The sequence below is a fragment of the Bactrocera tryoni genome, chromosome 3 (genome assembly GCF_016617805.1).
Source record: "Bactrocera tryoni isolate S06 chromosome 3, CSIRO_BtryS06_freeze2, whole genome shotgun sequence".
Taxonomy (NCBI): Eukaryota; Metazoa; Arthropoda; class Insecta; order Diptera; family Tephritidae; genus Bactrocera; species Bactrocera tryoni.
This window is the reverse complement of record NC_052501.1, coordinates 55758050-55781255: the sequence shown is the minus strand read 5'-3', so window position 1 is coordinate 55781255 and position 23206 is coordinate 55758050. Positions and strand designations below refer to the sequence as shown.

General features: G+C 34.3%; 2 protein-coding genes across 2 annotated transcripts in view; one reads left to right on the top strand and one right to left on the bottom strand.

The window, feature by feature from the left end:
* The window catches only part of LOC120770695, a 207615-nt gene that overhangs the window by 107326 nt on the left and 77083 nt on the right, over nucleotides 1–23206 (top strand). The gene's annotated exons all lie outside the window — the stretch shown is intronic.
* Nucleotides 1–23206, bottom strand: part of LOC120770697 — a 158986-nt gene that overhangs the window by 98267 nt on the left and 37513 nt on the right. Inside the window, exons 4-5 of the mRNA XM_040098279.1 lie at nucleotides 12583–12689; nucleotides 7329–7502 (exon numbers count right to left, since the gene is read on the bottom strand). Of these exons, the coding sequence (XP_039954213.1) occupies nucleotides 7329–7502; nucleotides 12583–12689 (281 nt within the window). The remainder of the gene's footprint in view (nucleotides 1–7328; nucleotides 7503–12582; nucleotides 12690–23206) is intronic.

The window sequence follows — 23206 nt, the reverse complement described above, 5'->3', positions numbered from 1 at the left end:
GTAGAGCTCTGAAATTTTGCACAGGTTATTTTTGAGACAATTCCAGTTAAAAAAAAAAAAAAATTAAGAAAATTCGCCCACTTTTACGCCCACCTGCCATACAGTCGAAATTTGTAAAATGCCGTATTGTCCGTAATACTTTAGGCATAACTTTCAATTTTGATATACTTGAATGTTATATAGTTGCAAACATTATTAGAAATAAAAATTGAACTTTGGCCCACTTTTAACCCCATCACCCATACTACCTCAACATAAAAAGTGCCATATTTTCTAAAATATATTCAATACACCCTTCAATTTCTATATTACTGTAATTTATATCATTTAAAATGTTTCATGCAAAAACTACAATAACACGCCCACTAATACGCCCACCTCCCATTGAAATGCAATCAAAAAAAAACAATATTTTTTTTTCATTCAATCAATAATTTTTTAACATCATCATGGTATTCTAATTTTTTCAATTTGTTTCCCATTCTAAATGAATTAATATAAGGATCTGATTATATTTGCAAATAGTGCATTACATCTTCATTCGTAGAAATACGTGAATTTTTACGAGAATGGAATAGCCTACAGTTTCTATACTCCTTACTCATTGCTTCTTGCCCTTCTTCGGATAACATTCCTGTAGCAAAAAAAAAGTACACGAGTACACAAAATGTACATATGTATGTTTGAGCAAAAAAAAAACTGGTTTGGCTCAGCGGATGGAAAAAATGCCCAAAAACCAACAACAACCAAAACCAAAATTATGCTCACTATATTAGGCTGCTTATGAGCTTTGGACAACAAAAATAATTATAATGCAAGAGACTATTTTCTATTTTCCTGCCAGGCGACAAGCGGCACTACAATATAACAATTAAACTAACCACATTAGAAAGTGATCATAACACAACTTAGATAAGAACAATATCTTGCACTATCAATTTAAATTAAAAATTATGCAACTATCTAACCCAAAGTCAATGACCTTCAACAAAATTATCTATCAAATTAATAACGTAAATTTATGTAAACAAGAATATTTTTATTAAAACATAAATGATCTTTAAAGCATAATTCTGAATAACTAACAAAAAACAAATGTAATTTATTACTATTCTCTTGCACAATAAGTGAATAGTAAACAATTAAAAAAATAAAAGTAAAAAGTTGTAAACATGCTATTGCATGCTAACATACGTATAGCGACAGAATGTGCGCGTTACGTACTTTTTGTAGTTTTTTGTATGTTTAATGTGCTTTTGCAAACTTTTGCTATATGTCCTCTACTTTAAATTAAAGCTGAGATTTCAAACTTTCATTTGGTATAAGTCTTCACCTAGGGCGAGGGGCTGCTCTATATTTCCTAGGCCATTGAAAATGCAAAATATTCAATTTTTGCACCACAATTCTGTTGTTAAGAAAAAAAAAAATTGTGTTTTTTTTTTTAATTTATTTTTTCATTTACTCATTCTACAATAACTAAATTAATTAAAAAAATACTTTAAAGTTACATTTATTATGTATTTTTATTTTAATAAGCTTTTGATTATTACATATTGAACTAACATATTTCAAGCGCGTTGGCATACCTCAACTTTGACTTGCTCTAGACCAAAAAGTAATGAAGTTATGAGGCTGAAATTTCAGGGAGTTGTTACTCATATATCTGTTAATATACTGTGAAAATTTCATCCAAATTGGACGACACGTCAAAAACCATTTTTTGCCGCGGTTACTATTGGGCTGTCTCACTGTGCGTCGTTTGGTCAACGCAACTCAAACCGGAGATGACGGATATCCAGTATATCGTCGTCATGATGCGCAAATGGAGGTCAGAGCGCTTCGCTCAATATCAGAGGCAGTAATTTCACTATAGATAATAGCTGGATTGTCCCTTATTCTCCACTTTTGTGCAGGACGTTCAATGCTCACATAAATGTTGAGTACTGTCACTCAGTTCAAGCCATCAAATACTTTTGTAAATACATAAATAAAGGATCGGATCAAGCCACATTTGGCGTCAGAAACCCAAATGATGAAGTGGAAAACTACGTGAATGGCCGCTACATAAGTACTTCCGAAGCTGCCTGGCGAATATTGGAATTTCCGATCCACGAGCGACATCCTACAGTCTTGCAGTTAGCTGTTCGCGTAGAAAATGGCCATTTTACCGCAGAAACGGCAGAACAAGTGGCCCAAAATCCACGTAAAACAACTTTGCTGGCTTTTTTGAGCTATGTAATGAAGATGAATTCGCAAGAACACTTCTATACCACGAAGTCCCGCAATACTATACATGGGCCAATAATAAGAATCACAAGAAGTGGTGAGAACGTAGTTGGCCATCCAGGAATAAAAAAAGATGCAGCTTTAGGCAGAGTCTACTAGACGTTTCTTGCTAATTTGATACTTGCTAAGATAAGAGAATCGGGGAAGATAGCAATAGCAGTTGCTTCCTCAGGAATTGCTGCAACTCTCTTGACGGATGGAAAAACTGCTCATTCTACTTTTAAACTTCCGCTATCCGTAAATCTTGAGCAACAATCTACATGTTCTATCCGCAAAAATGGGGCTGTTGGTAAATTACTACAAGACGCCTCATTGATTATGTGGGACGAATGCACGATGAGCCATAGAGCACATATAGAGGCCGTGAACAGAACCTTATAGGATCTAAGGAACTCCTCTGCAGTCATGGGCGGGATTACTTTTGTTTTTGCGGGAGATTTTCGAAAAACTTTCCCCGTTATTAACAGAGGTACGCGAGCAGATATCATCAAGGCATGCTTGAAATCGTCACCCTTATGGGCTTCAATTGAAACATTGAAATTACGAACGAATATGAGAGCTCATGTTCATGGAATCACTGTTAGCGATTTCCCACAACAACTGCTAAAACTTGGAGAAGGAATTTTTCCCACTCCAAATTTAAGCGATCATTGTGACATTCTTCTGGATGAGTCCCTAGGTCAAATACTCCATAATTTGGAAAACTTAATAGATGCTTTATACCCTGATATCGAGAATTTGCACCAAAAGGCCTTTCATTGGCTATGTTCTAGGGCTATAGTGTCTCCTAAGAATGATACTGTTAATGAAATAAACAATCTAATAGTTCAAAAAGTCCCCAGCCAAATTAAAACATACAAATCAATCGACAATGTGACTAATATCGAAGACGCAGTCCATTATCCACAGGAATTTTTAAATTCGTTGAACCCTTCTGGACTGCCACCACATGAGTTGTCGCTAAAAATCGGAATCCCAATAATGCTTTTAAGAAATTTAAGCCCTCCGAACATGTGTAATGGGACGAGGCTGCTTATTAAAGAGTTAAAGGACAATTTAATTGTAGCAACTATTATTACTGGCCCAGCAGCTGGTCAACTGGCTCATATACCGAGGATACCGATGATCCCGACTGATCTGCCAATCCCATTTAAACGGCTTCAATTTCCGGTAAAAACATCTTTCGCATTAACGATTAACAAGTCCCAAGGTCAACCCTTCGAATTAGTAGGGATCGACCTGCGAAAGAAATGTTTTACTCACGGTCAAATGTATGTTGGACTATCGCGGGTTGGAGCCCCTGAAAATGAATTTATTTTGCTGCCACAGAATAAAACAACATCAAATATAGTTTATAGGGAAGCTCTAACACAATAAAAGGTTTTTCTTTTGGGATTATGACCTCTTTGCAATAATTAAAAATATAAACAAAAAAACCTGATATTGAGAAAAAACAAACAAAAGAAACGTATTAAACAAAAAAATTAAAACGTAAAAAAATATAAAAAATACAAAAACAAAAACAAAAAAGATATAAAACAATGAAAAAAGTACAAAAAAATCTTAAAAAATATATAAGAATTAAATTTCATATTTGTTTTTAAATTCGACGCAAAAAATTGTGAATATTTGTGTAAATGTCATGTTGAGTGCCCGTGCGAAGCCGCTATGTGTATGTAACAACATCCACTGCAATGTTCACAGTTTTTCTGTAATGTCTTTAGCATCAGCATTGCATCCGTGCGAAGCCGGGGCGGGTCGCTCCTAGTCTTAAGTAAAATGTGAAAATATTGAAGGTTTAAATTAAATGGGGCTCAAAGCGTAACTAACCTTAAAAACTCAGTCAGGAAGCAACTAGCTAATGTTTAGAAATATAGTATCAAAAAACTTCTACTCAGAAACATATTTGGTTCATAATTCAGTTTTTTTATTTATTATGTTTTTATAAATAATAAGATCTTATAAACACTTTATGTAAAAGCATGTAATCCTTACTATTATAAAAACACATTGCTCTACGTGACATGCGCCAATGTATTGCATTTCCTTTTCATTGGTAGTGTTTCTCGTCACTCCCAAGTGAATGGCAATCAGGGAACTTTTACACATACATCCATCCTCGGCTATAACCGCGTAAACGGTGTCTACGCCATTAAAGAAGAAGAAGCTCCAAGCACTAAAGCTGCTAAAGTTGATGGGGTAGGAGAAGGTAGGATGGGAAAAGATAGGATAAGAGGTGATGAAATGGGAAGTGATGGTGAAGAAGGTAAAGGGGTGGGATATATAGCAGGAAAAGCTGGAGTTGGAACTGGAGTGGAGCTAGAACTGGAGATGGTGTTGGTGCTGGAATTGGAGCTGGAGCTTGAGTGGGAGCAGGGACTGGGTCCGTTGTTATATACAATGGCGGCTATACCTGCAAGTATAATTGCCTCTTATCATATTAAGGGTTTATATTTGAATGAAAAATTTTGTATGTAAATACCACAGCAATGTGTGTTAAATAAAAAACACACCTGGAAACCCAAACTCCCAACACAAGGCAATCCATCGACCACTGCTGCCCCAAAGGTTGGAGGAGTAGGTAATTCTTTTTAAATTCTGATATCTCTACAGCTGGAGGGCATCCAACAAGAATCAGCGCGTGGGTCTTAACTTTGCGCGTTTATCAACGCAATTGGTGTTTCCAGTGTGTTACCGACTGTGTGTAGAAAAAACATTAGTTTTTGATAAAACAGACACCTTTTAAACTAACCTCTTCCATTTGGTTGCTGTATATGTTGGCTCTCCTAATGAATTTAACGCTTCTGCTAACTTCAACCACAACATTTGCAGGCCTCGAGGGTTGGTCGAAGTTAGCTTCCCTCCTTGCAACTCAGAATGCTACTTGCAGAACATTGCGCAAAACTGCAGCTGCTCCTGCCTTGTTCTTTCGAATTTTGAATTCCTAAAAACAAATTAAATTATTATATTTCCACCAAATTTAATAAATTTACAAAGTTACTTACTTCTCTTGGTTGTCAATTTCTTTAGTTTGTTTTGTTTGTTCATATACTTAAAACAGCTGGTTCACAGCAAAGTGCTTTTCACCTCATGATGGTGAGTTATTGTGTTTTTTCTTGTGAGGTTTGAGCAAGAATAACCTCACAACAAATCTCACAAATCAGTTGTGCGGTTTTTACTATCTTACTATCTGTGCAATGCTACATCTATTATATGTATATTTTAAAAGTGTTAGACGTTTCCTTTTCGGTATTATAAACATCGTAGCAAACTTTATATACCCTGTTCAGGACATAGTAACGGCACTTTATTCTGCGAATTTGCCTTGCTTTATGCATTGTGAACCTTGTAATAGACCTTATGAAAATACTAAATGTAATTTTCCATTTTTTTGTAAGCTTTCAACCTAATCAGGTAATTGGTAATTTCAACTGAGCAGCTTATACCACACAAAAGAAAGCAAGCCGATTCACTAAAAAAGAACATAAATTAAAAAAGATGATGTAAGAAATGAGAAAGAAACAGACTACGGAGCATTGAAATGCTGCCTGTAAAACATTTGTATATATTAATGTATATACATATGTACATTCAAATATTGAATGGAAAAATAAAAAAGAAAAATACATCTAACAAAGACAATCGTATTTTTTTGTATTGCATACAATAAACTTATATTTTGTTTTAAGAATGTTGAAATACAAACCCTTCAAAGCATTATGAGCGCCATTAGACAGCATCATTAGTCAACATTACAACGAAAAAGCGGAATAAACTGGTGAGGGTGATACCTGGAATATTATAGCAGCATACCGCTGCATATTATTTTACACACTTGGAGCTTTTGATAAAGCAGTGGAGTTGGTATTTTGAAAGGTATTTTTATATATTTTTTTAGAAAAAACTCATCGGAGCTCAGATTCAGCGCATTTATACAAGCGATGTAATAAATCTAATACAAACTGTTTGTATGTAGTAACTATAGGTCGGTATTTTACAAATTCAAATATTTGCTTGCCTTAGCGCGCACACGACACATCTTTCTTCAGCTGTCAAATTGGCTTGCCAAATGCTAGCGGTAGAGATCTTAACTACATTCATAAATATACGTATATACATATGTATATATACAAATAGTTAGTGTTTACTACCCTTTCATCTACCATATGTATGAATATCAAATATCCATACTAACAGTTGCTCAGGCAAAAATGTGCCAAAATGACAGATTACCGAGTGTTAACTTTGCGTTAATTTTGGCGTATATCAATGCAGGCTGACCGCCGCACATATGGCAAATGCATTGAAATGTCGCTCATACGCCGTGACAGCTGGCATTGTAACATTTCATACGCGAATAATTTTCGCCATTAGCCCTCATTCACTGTCGTTAGAAGTAACGAGGTGGAAGTGTTTGCAGCATTCATAGGGTTCTGGTGGCAGCCTAAGGCCTAAAAGGGCCTAAGCTCCAAAACACGCACACTCACTTTTTGGGTATGCCGCCAACAGCTGCAGCAGTTCATTTTGTTTCTATTTCAATTTTTGTTGTTGCGGTATGCACTGATGATTTACTGCGGATCCGGAGCAATTGGCAAGCCAAACGAGTATGAACCAAGAAACAGCTGTCAAAAGCCCCACTCCGAAAAAACAATTGCCTCATTGAAAACCTGTTACTGTGTATACGAGCTTATGATTTTGGGAATATTAACAAAAATGATGCACAAACTTAAGCTTTTCAAACTGGTTCAGGCAATTGTTTCTTAAGAGCTTTTTAGTCACGATCTAAGAAATATCCTTATTATATTTGCCGAAGTTTCAAGCTCAACTATTGTAAGTAGTTTTAAACAACTGTATCATTCATATCCTAGTCTTTATTGTTCGACTTATTCTTCGCACTTGAGGAATATACTTGTAGCTGCAGCAAAAATACTATAAAAGTAGAGGCATAAATACTCCTCCGCGATTTTTAATATCATCTCAACTACGCTCGATTTTTTATCGTGATATCAACTACTATTTCAACTGTCCATTTATCTACTTACCGCTGTCCATCCACCGCGAATTGCTCATTCTGCAAATACAGTTTTATATATGGCTGACGCGTATGCAATTTATAACGACAATTCAGTGCGCGGGGATATAGGCCAGGATATGCGGGCGATTGCACATAACACGTTTGTAGGCGGCAATCGCGATATTCGCGCTCACAGTAGGACCTGCAATAGAAAGAAAACAGGTGATGAAATAAATATATAACATATATGTGCGAATATAGTAGATCGGTGGCAGCTCCGCCGACGAAGATGGGTATGTGGGAAAGGAAAGGGAAAACGATAATAAAAACAAGAATCAGTTCTCACGATTATTTTTTCGGTCTTCACGAACTGTCAAGTGAGTTTTTGTTAAGTTCACTAGAATGTTGGAAGAGTGTTGTGGTACCGCCTTCCCACATATGTATATATGCCAAAAAATGTCAAATTAGATAAGGCGTTAGAAGAAAATGTAAAAAGTTTAACAAAATCCACTCAGCTTGAATAAATAGCAAAATAGATTAATGAAGAAAAAACTGCCGAAAAGGAGTACGATCAACATAAGACTGGCAGAAAGTATGAAAACAGCATGCGTTGGCGCCCCGAAATGATTTACATACATTTTTCAAGATAATGGGAAAATTGTATGCGAGTCGGAGCTCGGCAAAACAAAAAAAATCTAATGTAGTGATAAAGGTAAGCAGTACATACATTTAGGCGTACGCACGTTTTCCACAGTTTTGCACTTGAATGTGCATAATTTGGAGAAAGTACTTAGACTACAGGAATGAATTATAGAAAATATAACCACATATATGTATACAGAGACATTTATATACGAATATTGATGATTTTTGACAATATGATGAACGCTTTCATATTAAGAGAAGAAGAAATAAGGTTGTTACTCCGTTTATTTTTTGTGACAATAATCTTAAAAAATTATACAGGGTGGCGCAAAAGTCAGAAGATGATCAGAAAATGCTATAAATTTTGCAATTGACCTCTAACGTCAGTTTTGTTTTGACATTTGTATAGTAAACACATGCGAAATACACGTAAATAAACAATGGTATACTCCACTGCATGCCACAACCGATATGCTGAAGGATGCATTTCTCGGGCACCTTATCTCCCGTTATGGCGATTTGCACTTGCCAGCAAGATCGCCAGATTTGACCGCTCCAGACTTCTTTTTGTGGGGCTTTTTAAGCCGCGGGTTTATGTCAACAAGCCTAAGTGTGATGGCAAATGCCATAAAAAGGGCTCAAATGATAATCAACTCGATTATATGTAAAATAATTTAAAAGACAAAGTAAAAATAACCACAAGCAGAATCAAAGTCTTTAATTTTTTAAATATGTTTCTCATTTTCCAAAAAACATCGAAAGGTACTTTTTGCGCCACCCGTTATTTTAATTTATAAAGTGTGTAAATAATTTGCTGAAATAAATAAGTTTCGTTTAAACTGCCCCTGTTCTGTAGGCGCATTTAACTAAACTAATGGAAAAATAGAACAACAATATACTTGTATATACTTTTTAAACAAAATAGTTTTGTTAATAAAGCAATTTAGTTTTGTATTGACAGAAGTGAGGTAACACTATGTGAGGTTTTCATTGAAATTCTACTTTATTTTATGCTTTTTAAATATTCGAAGTTTTTATCAACCACTTAGCGCAAAGATAATTTAAATTTATTAAGCACTGTAAAGATGTTAGGGAATAGTGGCATCTAATATTTTTTGTATGGGTATTTAACGATGTTGCCATGTCCGTCTGTATATACCGGATCTGGTCTTTCATATAATGCTCCTTTGTTGGAATGGCAAAACTTTTGCATATAGCTTAAACACAAACTGGCTGATAGAACTTGTATGAAAAATTTTTGATTGGACAAATTATCTTCGACTATTATTAAAGGCATCGCTACACTCTCTGAACATGTTGTACAGATTGGACTAGGTTAGCATATAGATTTTTCAAAAACCAAGAAGAATGTCTTTTTATACCTTTTTATACTATAACAGAAAAACAATTATGAATAGTATTATATTTTCAGTGCAGCTGAGGTTAACGTTTTTTCTGGTTTTTAATAGAACAAAATATTGGAAACAAATATATAAATATTTTTCACATTCCAAAAACATATCCTTAGAATGGATTAAATAAAGTTGATTGATTTTTAAGATTAATTATTATTTGGTACACTTATTCCCATAAATTACCATTTGCAGCTCAATATAGGTGATTTACTTTTCCATGTAGTTTTTCAATTTTTTATATGATATGATAAGTCTACTGAGATTTATTTAAATAAAAAGTATATTTCTCTAGGAAAGGAATTTTATGAAACTAAGATAAAATACAAGTACGCACTGTACAAAAACCAAAAATATAATAATAAATCAATTATTGTCAACCATGTACCATTTCCTTTATTTCTCTATTTTTACGACTTCAATTAGTTATCTGTTGTTGTCAGAAATTGTCGGAAAAGTAGTTATTAGTTTGCAAAAATAAAATTTATTTACGCCGAAAAGTAAAGAAAACAATAATATCCCTTATCATGCCATTGTAAGAAAACCACCACAGCAACAACTGTGCCGGTGTATATTAGTTAGCACTTGCATTTAAGCCGCCAGTCGATATCTGGCTTATTTGAAAATGATTTCCTTCTTTGCTCAAAGCAATCATTGGAAATGAGTGATATGAGTTACCGTTGCACTGACGTAGAAAATCGATATTAATATTTAGATAAGCATAATATGTTGGAAGGCAAATTCATTAATGCTGATCAACTCGAAAGGTAATTGAATTTTATTTGAATTACTGGAGAGAAACAACCATATATAAATGTACATGACGGCAAAGTTTGATTAGCTTGAATAAGGTGAAGTACACTCAGGACAAGTTAAGATATGTGCATACATATGTATTTAAGTATTTACAAATGTGTGGGTGTGTACCGTTTTTATAAGGAAGCTGGTAAGTTAGGCGGAATTTTAAAATGGTTACGGATGACGATAAACTCTAGTTAGGCACTGGAAATAGGCAGAACTGGAATGTAAAGAACGAAGCAAAAGGAAATTTGAATACAAAATAAGATATTTTATTGTAGATATAATTTAAAATCTCTTTCTTATTTAAATTTAAGACTAATTTATTTACGTTTAATATTAATTTTATTTTTACGTTTAATATTAATTGTAGTTATCACAATCAGGTTTTAATTTAAATGGATTTATGGATCCAAAATAGCGGTTTTAAGCTCAGAAATCGTATTACATTGACGATAATCTTAGCAAAACTTTTTTACCAGTCATCCTCAGATGTTCTCAATAGGACTTACATCAGGAGAACAAGCGGATTATCCCAAAATATCGATATTTTTACGTTGAAGCCACGTTTTTGTTGACCTGGTCGTATGGATTCTTGCGTTGTCTTGTTGAAAAAAGAAACCATTTTGAGAACGACTGTGTATATAGAGGGTAGCAAATTTACTTTCAATACTTCCTGGTACTCGGAACTATTCGTTCGGCAAGAAAAGAATACCAAAGGTACAGTCCCGGAATTTGAAAAAGCGACCCAAACCATTGGTGAGCCTCCGCCGAAATTGTGCTTTGAAAAATATCGCGGCTCTCCGGTATCTCAAACTCAGCTCAGAATTTTATTCCCTCTTTTCACTTTCCGTATTGACGTCGTTTTATTTGACAAGTGTCGAAAAGTTTCTTTTTCCAGTCGCGTGTTAATAATTTTCTTTCCGACCAGAGTAAGTTCTTTGGCCATAATTGTTTTTGTTACTCAGGTAATTTCACACCACTGTTACCGAGCTTCCTAAATTACCAATGCCGCGATTGGACGAATTCTCACTGTTGCGTCAAGCGACATATTTATACCTAAAACATGAATAATTAAATGAATTGTAAAGTATTGAATACTGAATTATTAAAAATTAAATTAAGAAACTCTATTATATAAAATACTTACCTTACCAAGGCGTTTGTAAAACTAATCTATTACTTACTTAAATACTTACCTTAACATAAGCTAGCACAATGCTTAACGAAAGATAATTACTTACCCCTGTTTGTAACACACACTTACATTATCACTAGATTAAGCCGTTAGTTTAAAATTTTGGTTAAGCGATTCCATAAAACGAAATAAAGAACCCTCTTTAAATTGAACCGTGAAACTCTACGCACGCGTTTTAATTTGTCGGCTATTAATTACATTTATCGATACAGGCAATTTGGTGTTTTTAATCTTTAATCGCGCATCCCCACGTAAATTAACTTTTTTGGTATCTCAAAAAAGCTTGAGATTTTTCTCTCACAATTCAAAGCATCTATAGCTCTCTTTTCTTTAACGTTAAGTATGAAATTTATTAAAATTAATTTATAACTTTAAATGGCACTAATCAGTGTGAGAAAAAAGTACCGTTAGAAAATACGTATTTTATAGAATTTTTATAGTTACCATAGAGCTTTAAAATAACATCATTCATTTTTGGAATGGGAACACTTGAAACAAAGTGTCTGAAACTCTCTGTCTGTTGAATTTAATTTTTAACACTTGTTATGTTTTTCGGTTATTTTTTTGCTTCTGCAGCTCTACAGACAGCAAACCTCTCATCGTTAAACTGGTAGGAACTGGGTCTGATTTGTACTGCAAAATATTTTACGACCTACATTCAATTACCTACATGCGAATTCCTTTCCAATATTTTTATTTCACTCATTTTATCGGTCCTTCATTCATCAGCTTCACCGCATACGACAGCTTCACCACCGGGCTTAGCTGCACTTATAACAATATGATAACGGCAGCTGAAAGCACTTACGTTCCGCATAATAATAATAATAGAATTAAAATGTTGCCTCACAGCAGCAGCAGGAGCGGCACAGCCGAACGCTAGAAGCCATTAAGGGATGCTGAAAAAAGGTCACAGCACGCAAACAGACGGACGAACGATAAACGATCAAGTAACTGGAGCGCTTTCTAATTTGAAGACGCCAGCAGTGAGCATACACAGTTATTTGTTGCGGCAACGCTCAATGAAGCATTGCCAGTCACTTACTACTTTTTGTGCAATGAAAGGCAACACACCGGTGGCGTATACGTAACATTTGATGGCGAAGAGCAATATTTAACTAAACAGCGACGCAGGTGTGATATGTATAAAGTAAATGTATAAGGCCAATATAATTTTCACAGATGTCGTTTGTTTATATGTGGATATGTATGTGCTTGCTGGTACTTACCCTTGCACCACTTCGCCCCGACGATTGGGATACAGTTCCGGATGTTGGCCATAACGTAAGTAAACTTCCGTTTGTTGTTCAGCACGCGAATCAAATGTGAAATATGTCTGCAAAAAGGGAATGGAAGAAGAGGAGATATAGAATGAATGTCCAAGGCGAACATAGATATATATTTTATTATATACATTTGTTTGTGTGGTTGTGAAGCTATTTGCAACTGAATAGTAAAAGTTTATCAAACACAGCTGCTTTGTACAGGGCTCATGCTAATGGAATTTTTTTTTCTATTTGCAAGCACTTACTTGTATATACACTTATATGTGTATGCTATATTTTATTTTTTATTCAATTATATTTTTTTCTCGATTTTGGTGAATTTTCGCTTTTCAATTACAGTTTGCATTTGCATTTGATTACAGATAATACAAACACCACCTAACCCTGCTTCAGTGACGTCTACTTATGTTAATAAAACGTAAATTGGAAATTTTTATTGTTTATTGGACGAGTGCTTTACATATGTGTAAGTAAGGCCTTGCTTATGAAAAATACTTTATTAGGGCAACCGCTAAGCAGCGTCCGCCAATACCCACATATGGTCGTGTAGAAATGGAGTAACTGCAAGGATAATAATGGTCGAACCAGAAGTTACAAGAATTCGAGATCACGAAAAACTTAAACGCGTTAAAATAAAACAATTAATTTATTACCAAATGCAAATAAATCACAATTTTCATGATATCCTTTTTATAGGAGCTTTTACCTTTCACCAAATCAATAGTTTCTTTTAATTATTTTAATAAATAATATATGAAATTATATAAAAAAATCTTATCCACACAAATTAAACTTAGAAATTTTCGGATTCTTGAAAAATTGGGTTATCATTATCGGTACGCCGCAATTGAACGTTTTGTTTTGTTTGCAACACACTATTTCAAAAACAATTTTAACTCGTTTTATGTAATTAATTGATAACTTATTCTTATAACAAACGATTTTTTAGTTTTGATTTCGATAACATTATAACTATATATGGCATAATATATAATATCACAACAAAGGATTAAAAATTCGAGAGCGTATTTAAAGTGGTTACAATGCATATTGGAAAAAATATTTGTTAGGCCGATTATTCCATACGGTATATTGGTATAGGGTATAATAAACGTGGTAAGACATAGAGAAAGTATACAAATAGCAACAACATTAGCGTAGTTCTTAAAGCATGTCAAGTGAGACACTAAACTGAGGAAATAGTAGTCTTCTGTTATCAGGATCATTCTAAGATACTTAGTAAGTTCCCGTTTTTCCCTGATACCACGGATCCTGTAAAATTAAACTAAATTCAGTCTCCAATATTAACTGCCCTTCAAGAGAAGAAGTAAGGTGGACAAGGATAAGTTTCTATATGGATGGGTCCAAATAGATAATCGAGTGGCAGGGATGCCTTTTCGGCAAAATTACAAGATGCGTTTTAAAGTAAACCGGACTTTAAAAAAAAGCAGAACAAATAGGTTTTCGGCAAAATCAATTTATTTTATTCAAAATAGTCTCCTTCTGCTTCAATACAGCATTTTGGTAGGTCCAAAAGCATGTCGAACGAGTATTTTAGCTCGTTGGCCGGTAGGGCCGCCAGTATGCCGGTGCAAGCCTTTTGAATGGCCTCTATGTGTGCATAACGCTTTCCTTTCATCGCACGGTGCCATATGAGGTGAAAAAGGGGAGTGGTTAATGATTAATGATTAAAATGTGAATTTTGGTCAAATAATCTGTCACTCGTGCACTCTGCTACGGGATAGGCAATCATCGCCATAAATCTTTCGTCAATCGAAACGTTTCGGTAAAAGTATTTCCAATTTTAAAGCAAAATTTAATGTTGGCTCTTTGTTCGAATCTCAAAACGCAATAACTTCACTTCCAATCAATGAAATGTCATGAAATTCACACTGGACAATCGATGAAGATAGCAAATTCGAATGCATCAGTCGACATATAGATGGCGTCACAAGGGGCGCTAGATTGAAAAAGTCCTGTTTATGTTGGAACGCTCCTTGTAAACATCAGGATCACCTTCCGACTACCAGATTACATCAGTATCTTCCATGCTGAGTTCACAGCAATTAAAATTTTCTTACTAAAAGTGTTCTTACAAAAAAAATACATCCATATATACAAATAAACAAGTGCGTTTGAAATCACTAAAGTCTCTTAGGGTTTCATTTAATATAGTTGTAAAGGAATGAAATAAGAACTCTAATAGGAGCGCTCCACTCAGATTACTGTTTTATTGGAGGGCAGACCAGTATAAAAAGACTATTGTAAAAGCTGTCCGGTGGTTAGAAACTAACTTTTCCCGTTACTTACTGTGATCCTTACCAGAACTCGATTTTCGTGATAACTAGTTCAAGTGTTAAATAAAAAATACAAAAGTTTAACCTCCACCTTATACATATTATATATGTGTGAATGTATGAGCGTGTGAGTAATAGAACTCAATGAAACAGTATTTAAGCTACTAAGATATAATTAACCGTTCACCTTTCTGCCTTTGCACTCTTTCTTGGGAAATGATGATACAATTAATAATAATAATACCCAACGATTGCACTGCCCAACCGACGCGAAGGGCGCAATGCAAACGAGCAGAATTAGCCGAGTCATAAAAGGCAAGAGAGTTTTAAGCGTTGCGATCTTAATCTGCTACAGATTCAAAAATTTCAACAGCGAAAATTAAGAATTAAATTAAAGTAAGTTTATTATTTCTGTTACTTGTTAAGAGTAGATAAAATAATTTTTTTAATGGTAAAGAGTGTGTCTCTTAGATCAAATGTGCTGGAATGAGAGTTGAAATCGTGACATACATATACGGCTAAATAATTCGATTAATTTAAAATTTGTTGTAGAAAATTTTAAAAGTAAAGGTCTAAATTGCCTGTTAGAGCGAGCGGGAACTTTAAAATTAATATCAAATAAGAGAGATGGACTACAGACTGATGCATTCATGACTTTTACAAGAAATATTATACCAAGCACTTCCCCACGATTATCGAGTGTAGGGAGATTTATAAGTTTTAAACAGTTGGTATAAGGGGGAAGATTTAACCTGAAATCCCAATGCAATTGTTTTAAGGCAAAAAGTAAAAATAATTTTGAACGGACTCTAACTTCTCCGAATGGACTTGATAACTAGGGTTCCAAAACACAGAAGCATACTAATATAGGCCTAACCAAAGATATAAAATGATTTTTTGTAGTAAGCGGATCTCTAAATTCTTTAGACTAACGTTTAACAAAACTAATAGCACCTTTAGTTTTAAAAACCGCCGAAGATACATGAAGATTAAAATTGAGTTTGTGGTCCATAGATACTCCCAGATTAACAAGACTGCGTACTTGCTCCGAGCTAAAGTTTTGTATTACGTATGGAGTAGGGTATACGGATCTACGTTTTACATTTTTTAAGGTTCAATGGCATATCATTTCTAACACACCAAGCAACTAGGTTGTTTAAGTCTGTTTGCAACTGACATCTTTCACTATTTAAAGTATATGATTTAAAAAGCTTTACATCGTCAGCATGTCGTTAATACAAGTAAATAATAAGAACAGAATTGGCTACATTGAGGAACGCCTGAAGGAACATTGATTATGATTTATGAGTTCTATTACTAAGATAAGAAGCAACCCATTTTAGAAATATAGGTTGAAAACCAAAAAGATCAATTTTATGCAAAAAAACTGAATGGTTTACTTTATTGAAAGCTTTACTAAAATCTGTCTATATAACATCAGTATGCTTATTCTCCCTAAAGCCCGTTGATACCTTGATGTAACGGTCGGGTGCTGCAAGTAGGTAGCAGTAAATTACTGGCGTGGCAAGTAACTACCACATAACTATATAAAACATATGTGTGGGTTTGTACTTGCAACCGCTAATAAAGGCTAGCTAAACAAGTGATTATGGGTTGTATATGTATGTGATAGAATGTGTTAAAACTTTGTGTTGCGCTTAAGGCTATGAGCATGCTTGTATGAGTTTATATGTATTGTTGGGTGAATCATTATTTTTAAGACAAAAACTGAAACTTCGGAAGGAAGGAAATAACGGTCACCCTAATAGACACATATCTTTTCGCCTATAAATACATATATACCTGAAAGCTATTAAGATTACACTTTTTCTACCAATCTCACTCTGAAGTATTTTAGACTTCCGCCCAGCAGTCTCTGCCACACTTCCATTTGCTTACTTTAAAATTTATAAACATTCAGGTGAGTGGCTCTCTACACTTTCTATATGTGTATGTACATATGTATTAGAAAGATTTCTTCATAGAAGTGTGAATATAAGGAAATCGCTTCACGTAATGGGCGCGCTGAGAAGTTCACAAATGTCTGTGTGTGTTTGTTTCTTATTTATGTGCTGATGCCTGATAAGGCATTGATTTTGTCGTTGGTAGCTGTGTAAGCAGCTTTGTTATACTCTCGCAACAAAGTTGCTAAGGAGAGTATTATAGTTTTGTTCACATAACGGTTGTTTGTAAGTCCTAAAACAAAAAGAGTCAGATATAAGGTTATATACACCAAAGTGATCAGGGTGACGAGTAGAGTTGAAATCCGGATGTCTGTCTGTCCGTCCGTCCGTCCGTGCAAGCTATAACTTGAGTAAAAAATGAGATATTATGATGAAACTTGGTACACGTATTTCATGGCTCCATACGAAAGTTAAGTTCGAAGATGGGCAAAATCGGCCCACTGCCACGTCCACAAAATGGCGGAAACCGAAAACCTATAAAGTGCCATAACTAAGCCATAAATAAAGATATTAAAGTGAAATTTGGCACAAAGGATCGCTTTAGGGAGGAGCACATTTGGAAGTAATTTGTTTGGAAGAGTGGGCGTGGCCCCGCCCCCTACTAAGTTTTTAATATATATCTCAGAAACTACTATAGCTATGTCAACCAAACTCTACAAAGTCGTTTCCTTCAGTCATTTCCGCATACAGTTCAAAAATGGAATAAATCGGATAATAACCACGCCCACTTCCCATACAAAGGTTATGTTGAAAATCACTAAAAGTGCGTTAACCGACTAACAAAAAACGTCAGAAACTCCAAATTTTACGGAATGAAATGTCAGAAGGAAGCTGCACCCAGGCTTTTTTTAAAAATTAAAAATGGGCGTGGCGTCGCCCACTTATGGACCAAAAACCATTTCTCAGGAACTACTTTACCGATTTCAATGAAATTCGGTACATAATATTTTCTTAACACCCTGATGACATGTACGAAATAAGGGTGAAATCGGTTCACAACCACGCCTTCTTCCAATATAACGCTATTTTGAATTCCATCTGATGCCTTCTCTGTATAATATATACATTAGGAAATGAAAATACAATTCAATGCTCAAAGTACACAAATTGATCTAATCTAATTAATTTTACAGCAAAATAAAAAAAAAATATGTAAATTATTATCACTTTATCATGCGAGAGTATAAAATGTTCGGTGAACTTAGCCCTTCCTTACTTTTTTTTATTAGTTTTTCTCCCTTTATTTTGACGCTTCTATTCACACAGCACTCTTTTTAGCCTTTATTGTTGTTGTGAACTGTCTTGTTATGCTTTCGAGCAATTTTTTATGTACTTTTATAATGAGCACATCAACACTAATACTGCAACATTCGCACACATACTTCCCCACAATAATTTTTAATGTTAATATGTATGTGTGGGTATTTGAAGCGAATTGTTCGCCAAACAGAGTGTACAAGGAGCCTGGTAGAGAGTGAGGTACACGATGCAGCAAAGCCGGAAAGAAGCTACAGGCGTCAAGTCATCGAACTTGCCAGGTGAGTGTTATAATCCAAACAGCATACATGGACATGTACATATGTGTGTATGTATGTATATGCGTAGTCGGCGACGTGCATTTCATTGTGAATTTTTTAATTACGCATACTTGTGTACTTGGGTGAGCTTTACGATTCAAGAGTGCATTGGAATATTCGTATGCGCATATGTAAGCTTGATAATTGTCTATTTAATTATTTAAAAAATTTAAACCTTTAAATCTTAATTTTATAAAATTAAATTCATTAATTAATTTTTTCCATAACTATTTCGTTTGCTTCTTTCTGAAATTGTTTTTTACCTTTTTCACTTCTAAGTAAATTTTCTCCAGCTCTTAAGTTATAAAGCATTTTTGTACATTTTGGAATTAAAAAATAAAGAAATATTGAGCCAGTTTCGCTAGATTTTTCATAAGCTTTCATTTCATAGGTTTCTTTTGTTTAAGCTATTGATTTCCATCTTAATTGATTCTGATTGTAAGTTAGTTCGAAGCTACAGTACCGCCAACAACAAAGTCAATAATCACCAGTCTTGAAACTTTAACTTTTTTTATGACATCGACCTGTATAAGCCTCTTTCACTTTTTGGTTATATCTTACTTCTAGGATATGTTTTCAAACAAATAAGCTAAAGAAGCTATCATCTCAGAATTGAATTTAGTTAATAAGGTTTTAAAATTTTTTATTTCATCTACTAACGCCTTCCTTAAGGTTTTCAATTTTTATGTAAGGCATGTATAAATATCGGGTTATCTAAGTAGAGGTACTCTTTTCAATAGCATTTTTTGACAGATCACGCGGAAATCGTGTGATGTCATGTGTTTTTGTCATCGTGTTTTTGTTCATTATTGTTTGGCATTTCATCGCGGAAAGACTTACGCCTGAACAACGTTTACAAATCGTTCCAGCACGGAGTGAAAAAAATAAAGCAGTCGTAGTTGAAAGTGTAAACGAAGACCGTGGAGAGTATTGAAATGTAATTGAAATGGTACAAAATACATCTTGTGCAAGAACTGAAGACAGTCGAAATGTTTGAATGAGTCATCAAAAATTGAACTCAACGTTAATTGGACAGACGTAGCCGTAGTCAACATTTAAAAGAGATAATCTTGAATAAACATTACCCATTAAGTTTCTGTGTTTTTTTTTCTTTAAGTAAGAAACGTCAAAACGGATCACGCTTTACAATCGAACAAAATGTGATGTATTCGTTTGATATTAAAAAATTATTTTTTTTTTAATATTCCGTATTCGAAAAAAAAACATTTTTTGATAAACATTTTTTTAAAGCCTTTTAAGTGTTAAGATTACATTTAATCTCTTCACTAACCTAGCCCATTCTCACTGCCTTGGACAGATGATAAAACAGATGTTTTTGCCATTCAAGAATTCACATCGCTTATTATTTATTAAAAGAAAACATTGTTATATAGTATTTTGTTATAAAAGATGTCTTCTTTTAAATATTTTCCATATAATGGAAATAGTGGAAGCAGTTTTGCATTTTTGTCGATTTTCAGGTGAATTCAGATTCATTTCGTTTAATTCATTTGTTTGTTTACATTTTTTCTCTTTTTAGTGTCTAATCAGCTGTGATGATGTAATAGATTTCCAATGCTAACAAGTAGATGGTGCTAAGTCAGAGTCGCACAGAGAATTTTCGCGTAGATTAGATTCAAATCACCTCGGAGACAATATTAATAACTGTCATTTTTGTATGGCGAAATCTTATTAAATCTATAAAATTAGTGGGATAAACTACTCAACAGCCGAAATCTTGTGATTAAGTGTCGGTCTGAACATGATGTTAGCTACAAATGTCCTTGGTGACTAGATTACCAAGTGTAAATTGTATACGGCAAAGTCTTACTAAATCTAGTAGATTTGTGAGAAAATTTACTCAACAGTTTCCATCTCATGATAAAGTTTCGATCGGATTTTTTTGTTACTAAGGTACAAACCATTAGGTAATATTTAATATGGAAAACTAACTTTTATTAATTGAGCCTTTACATATTATTTTCGCTTTTCAACACAATTTATAATATAACATCCGAATATAAATATAACTAAGAAATTTCATATTTCCTGCATTACCCAGCTATTTCTGATATTACGAGTAACATAAATAACCTAGATTAATAGAATAGAATTAAAATTAGGTTAAAAGAAACGTTTGCTAAAATTTATTTTTAATAAAAACACTGTGCAGCCATTAACATAATCATCTTCACCAACAGCTTCCATTGCATTTAATTTAATTTTTAATGTTTATTATTTGAGCTTTCAGAAGTGTGCCGTTGTAAACAATGGAAAGCATATAAGCTCATTTACTTTAAATGGGACTTTCATTTAAAACACCCTACAGACTCATGGATGGCCACCATCAAATCCAGGCATATCATAACTAGTTCATAGTTCATATAGTATAATGGAGAGAGAAAATGAAAATGGAAAATTTGGTCAAAGGGCAGCACAATATCACAGCAGCAGTCCGCTTGCTGGATCATCATTAACAAATTGGTCTTTACACAAACTAAAACCAGTTAAAGCGACGTTAGCGGTAAAGTATGCGAAGATACAGCTGGCAGATATTGTCCACTTTTGATGGCTCCACAATACGCTCTTCCCCACATGAACAAGCAGCACGAATAAATATGGCACAACATGTATTAACTGTTATATGGTTACCTGTGCTTATATAGTATAGCTTCTTCTTTCACTTCTTAAAGCTTTATTTCAACTGCCTTGTCAGAGTGTATATGCAAATGCTCGTCGGGACATATTCTTTGGAACTACGAGGGATTCCTTTTATATTTGGTATATCCAAACCATCAGTTTTGAACGCATCAACCGCCTCTTCAGGTGACCTAAAAATTTTAACCCTTAGTTTTATTTTATTTACGAGAATAAAATAAGTCATTCGGTGCCAAGTCAGAATTATACAACGTTCTGAAAGTTAAAAAATGCAATTGTACGACATGTCCAGTTTTTTGAAAAAAACAGGCAACCATTTGCTCAGATTTTGAATGTTTTCTCGTTTTTAAAACAAGAAAATTTTTTTAAGTTCAGCCGATCTCAAATTCCTTTGAAAAACGAACGGAAACTGAAGAATTTTTACTATCTAGTACTTGTCTAAATCCTCTTAGATCCTACTGAAATTAAAAATCTCTTCATTCAATTCATCTGCTGGTCAAGACTGAAAGCTCTACTGCAATCAGCAGAAGAATTCTACTCACCAAAATTTAGTTACGGTAATGTTTAATACTTATTTAATTGTGAGATTAAAAGTGAAGACACCGAAGGTAATAAGTATGTATTATTCCACAAGTGATGTGATATGATCGACAGTGTTGTAATAAGAATGCCGGTTAAAGATTGAAATTCGATCGAAAAGAAACAAATAAAGAAAACAAAAACCGCACCAAAAGAAAACATATATATATATATTTCTGAAGTCATGGCATTATATAAATAAATGCAATGGTGTGTTTTCTTTTGGTGCGGTTTTTGTTTTCTTTATTTGTTTCTTTTCGATCGAATTATATACATATAGATGTATCAACTCACAAAATCATTTAAATATTTTGCAGGCTTTGTTTGTTAATAACCTTTTCGGTGGAACTCTTACTGCAACAGCCAGCGAAATTCTTTTCATAACACACTCGTGTATCAATGGTCATCGCGTTGTGAGCATCTCTTCATGGGCGTTAATGACGTATGTGAGCAGCGTGTCAATATTTAATAAGTTGGTTGCGTAAATGGCATTTCGCGCTTAACGATATGGCGGTGGGAACGGAAATAGCTTCACAATCGCGGGATCTAGGTGCTTGTGGTATTCAAAACTATCTGATTCGTTGGCTGAGGAATATATGTATTAAAACTTGGTTATAGCTTACAACGTGGTGCTGGGATTCATATGTTTTGTTACACAGCAGTAGTATTTTCATTTTAAGTTCTGATATAATACGAATCAAAAATCGGATGCGGAACACAGATTTATAATACATATTATTTTCTTACATCGTTTAAGTTCATTGTGGGTAACCTAATGTTCAGTACTTCTATAGATGTTTTTCTATGTACACTAATAAAAGAGTACTCGTATATGCGATGTAGGAAGCTTCATCAAGGGTTAAGGTATTAGATTTCGATGTTTTTTTTTAATGAAAATGCAATTTTATTGTAAGAAAATGGGTTTGAGTGAATTTTTCGAAATATTATCCATCGTCATTCACTACTTTTCCCATTTTTTAAGGCATAGCTCGAATACCATTACGGTAAAACTTTTCCTCTTGTGATGCTATCCAAGAATCAAGCAATTTTCCAATTGGCGTCTTGTTAGTGAACTCTATCCTATTTGTGGTTGCGATTGATGAGCTCGTCGAAGTTTTCAGATCTGTGAGTAAGACTACTCTTGAAAACTCCTGTCCCCTAAATACTTAGATCAAAGCTAAAGGAGCGATCTTCGAGGAGACGACTCTTACACAAAATCCGTAGAAGTGACTCCAGTGGGCGTTGTATAAGGCAGGTCTAGCTGAATTCAAGTCCAAGTTAAGAAAAGAGAGCCTCGTGAAGAGCCTTCTGCGGAAGTTTATCTTCATACATCACGGTTTAGGTACATTCTTGCGAAAGTCCTCCTTAATTTTCCATTGAAACGCTCCGCTGAAGAAGTGCCCCTGGGGAAGCTTCGAGAGGGCTTTACAGCCTTCCTAGACCATTTCGATGAACGTCATCTTACCTGCCGAATTCATTTAAACCCTTCAAG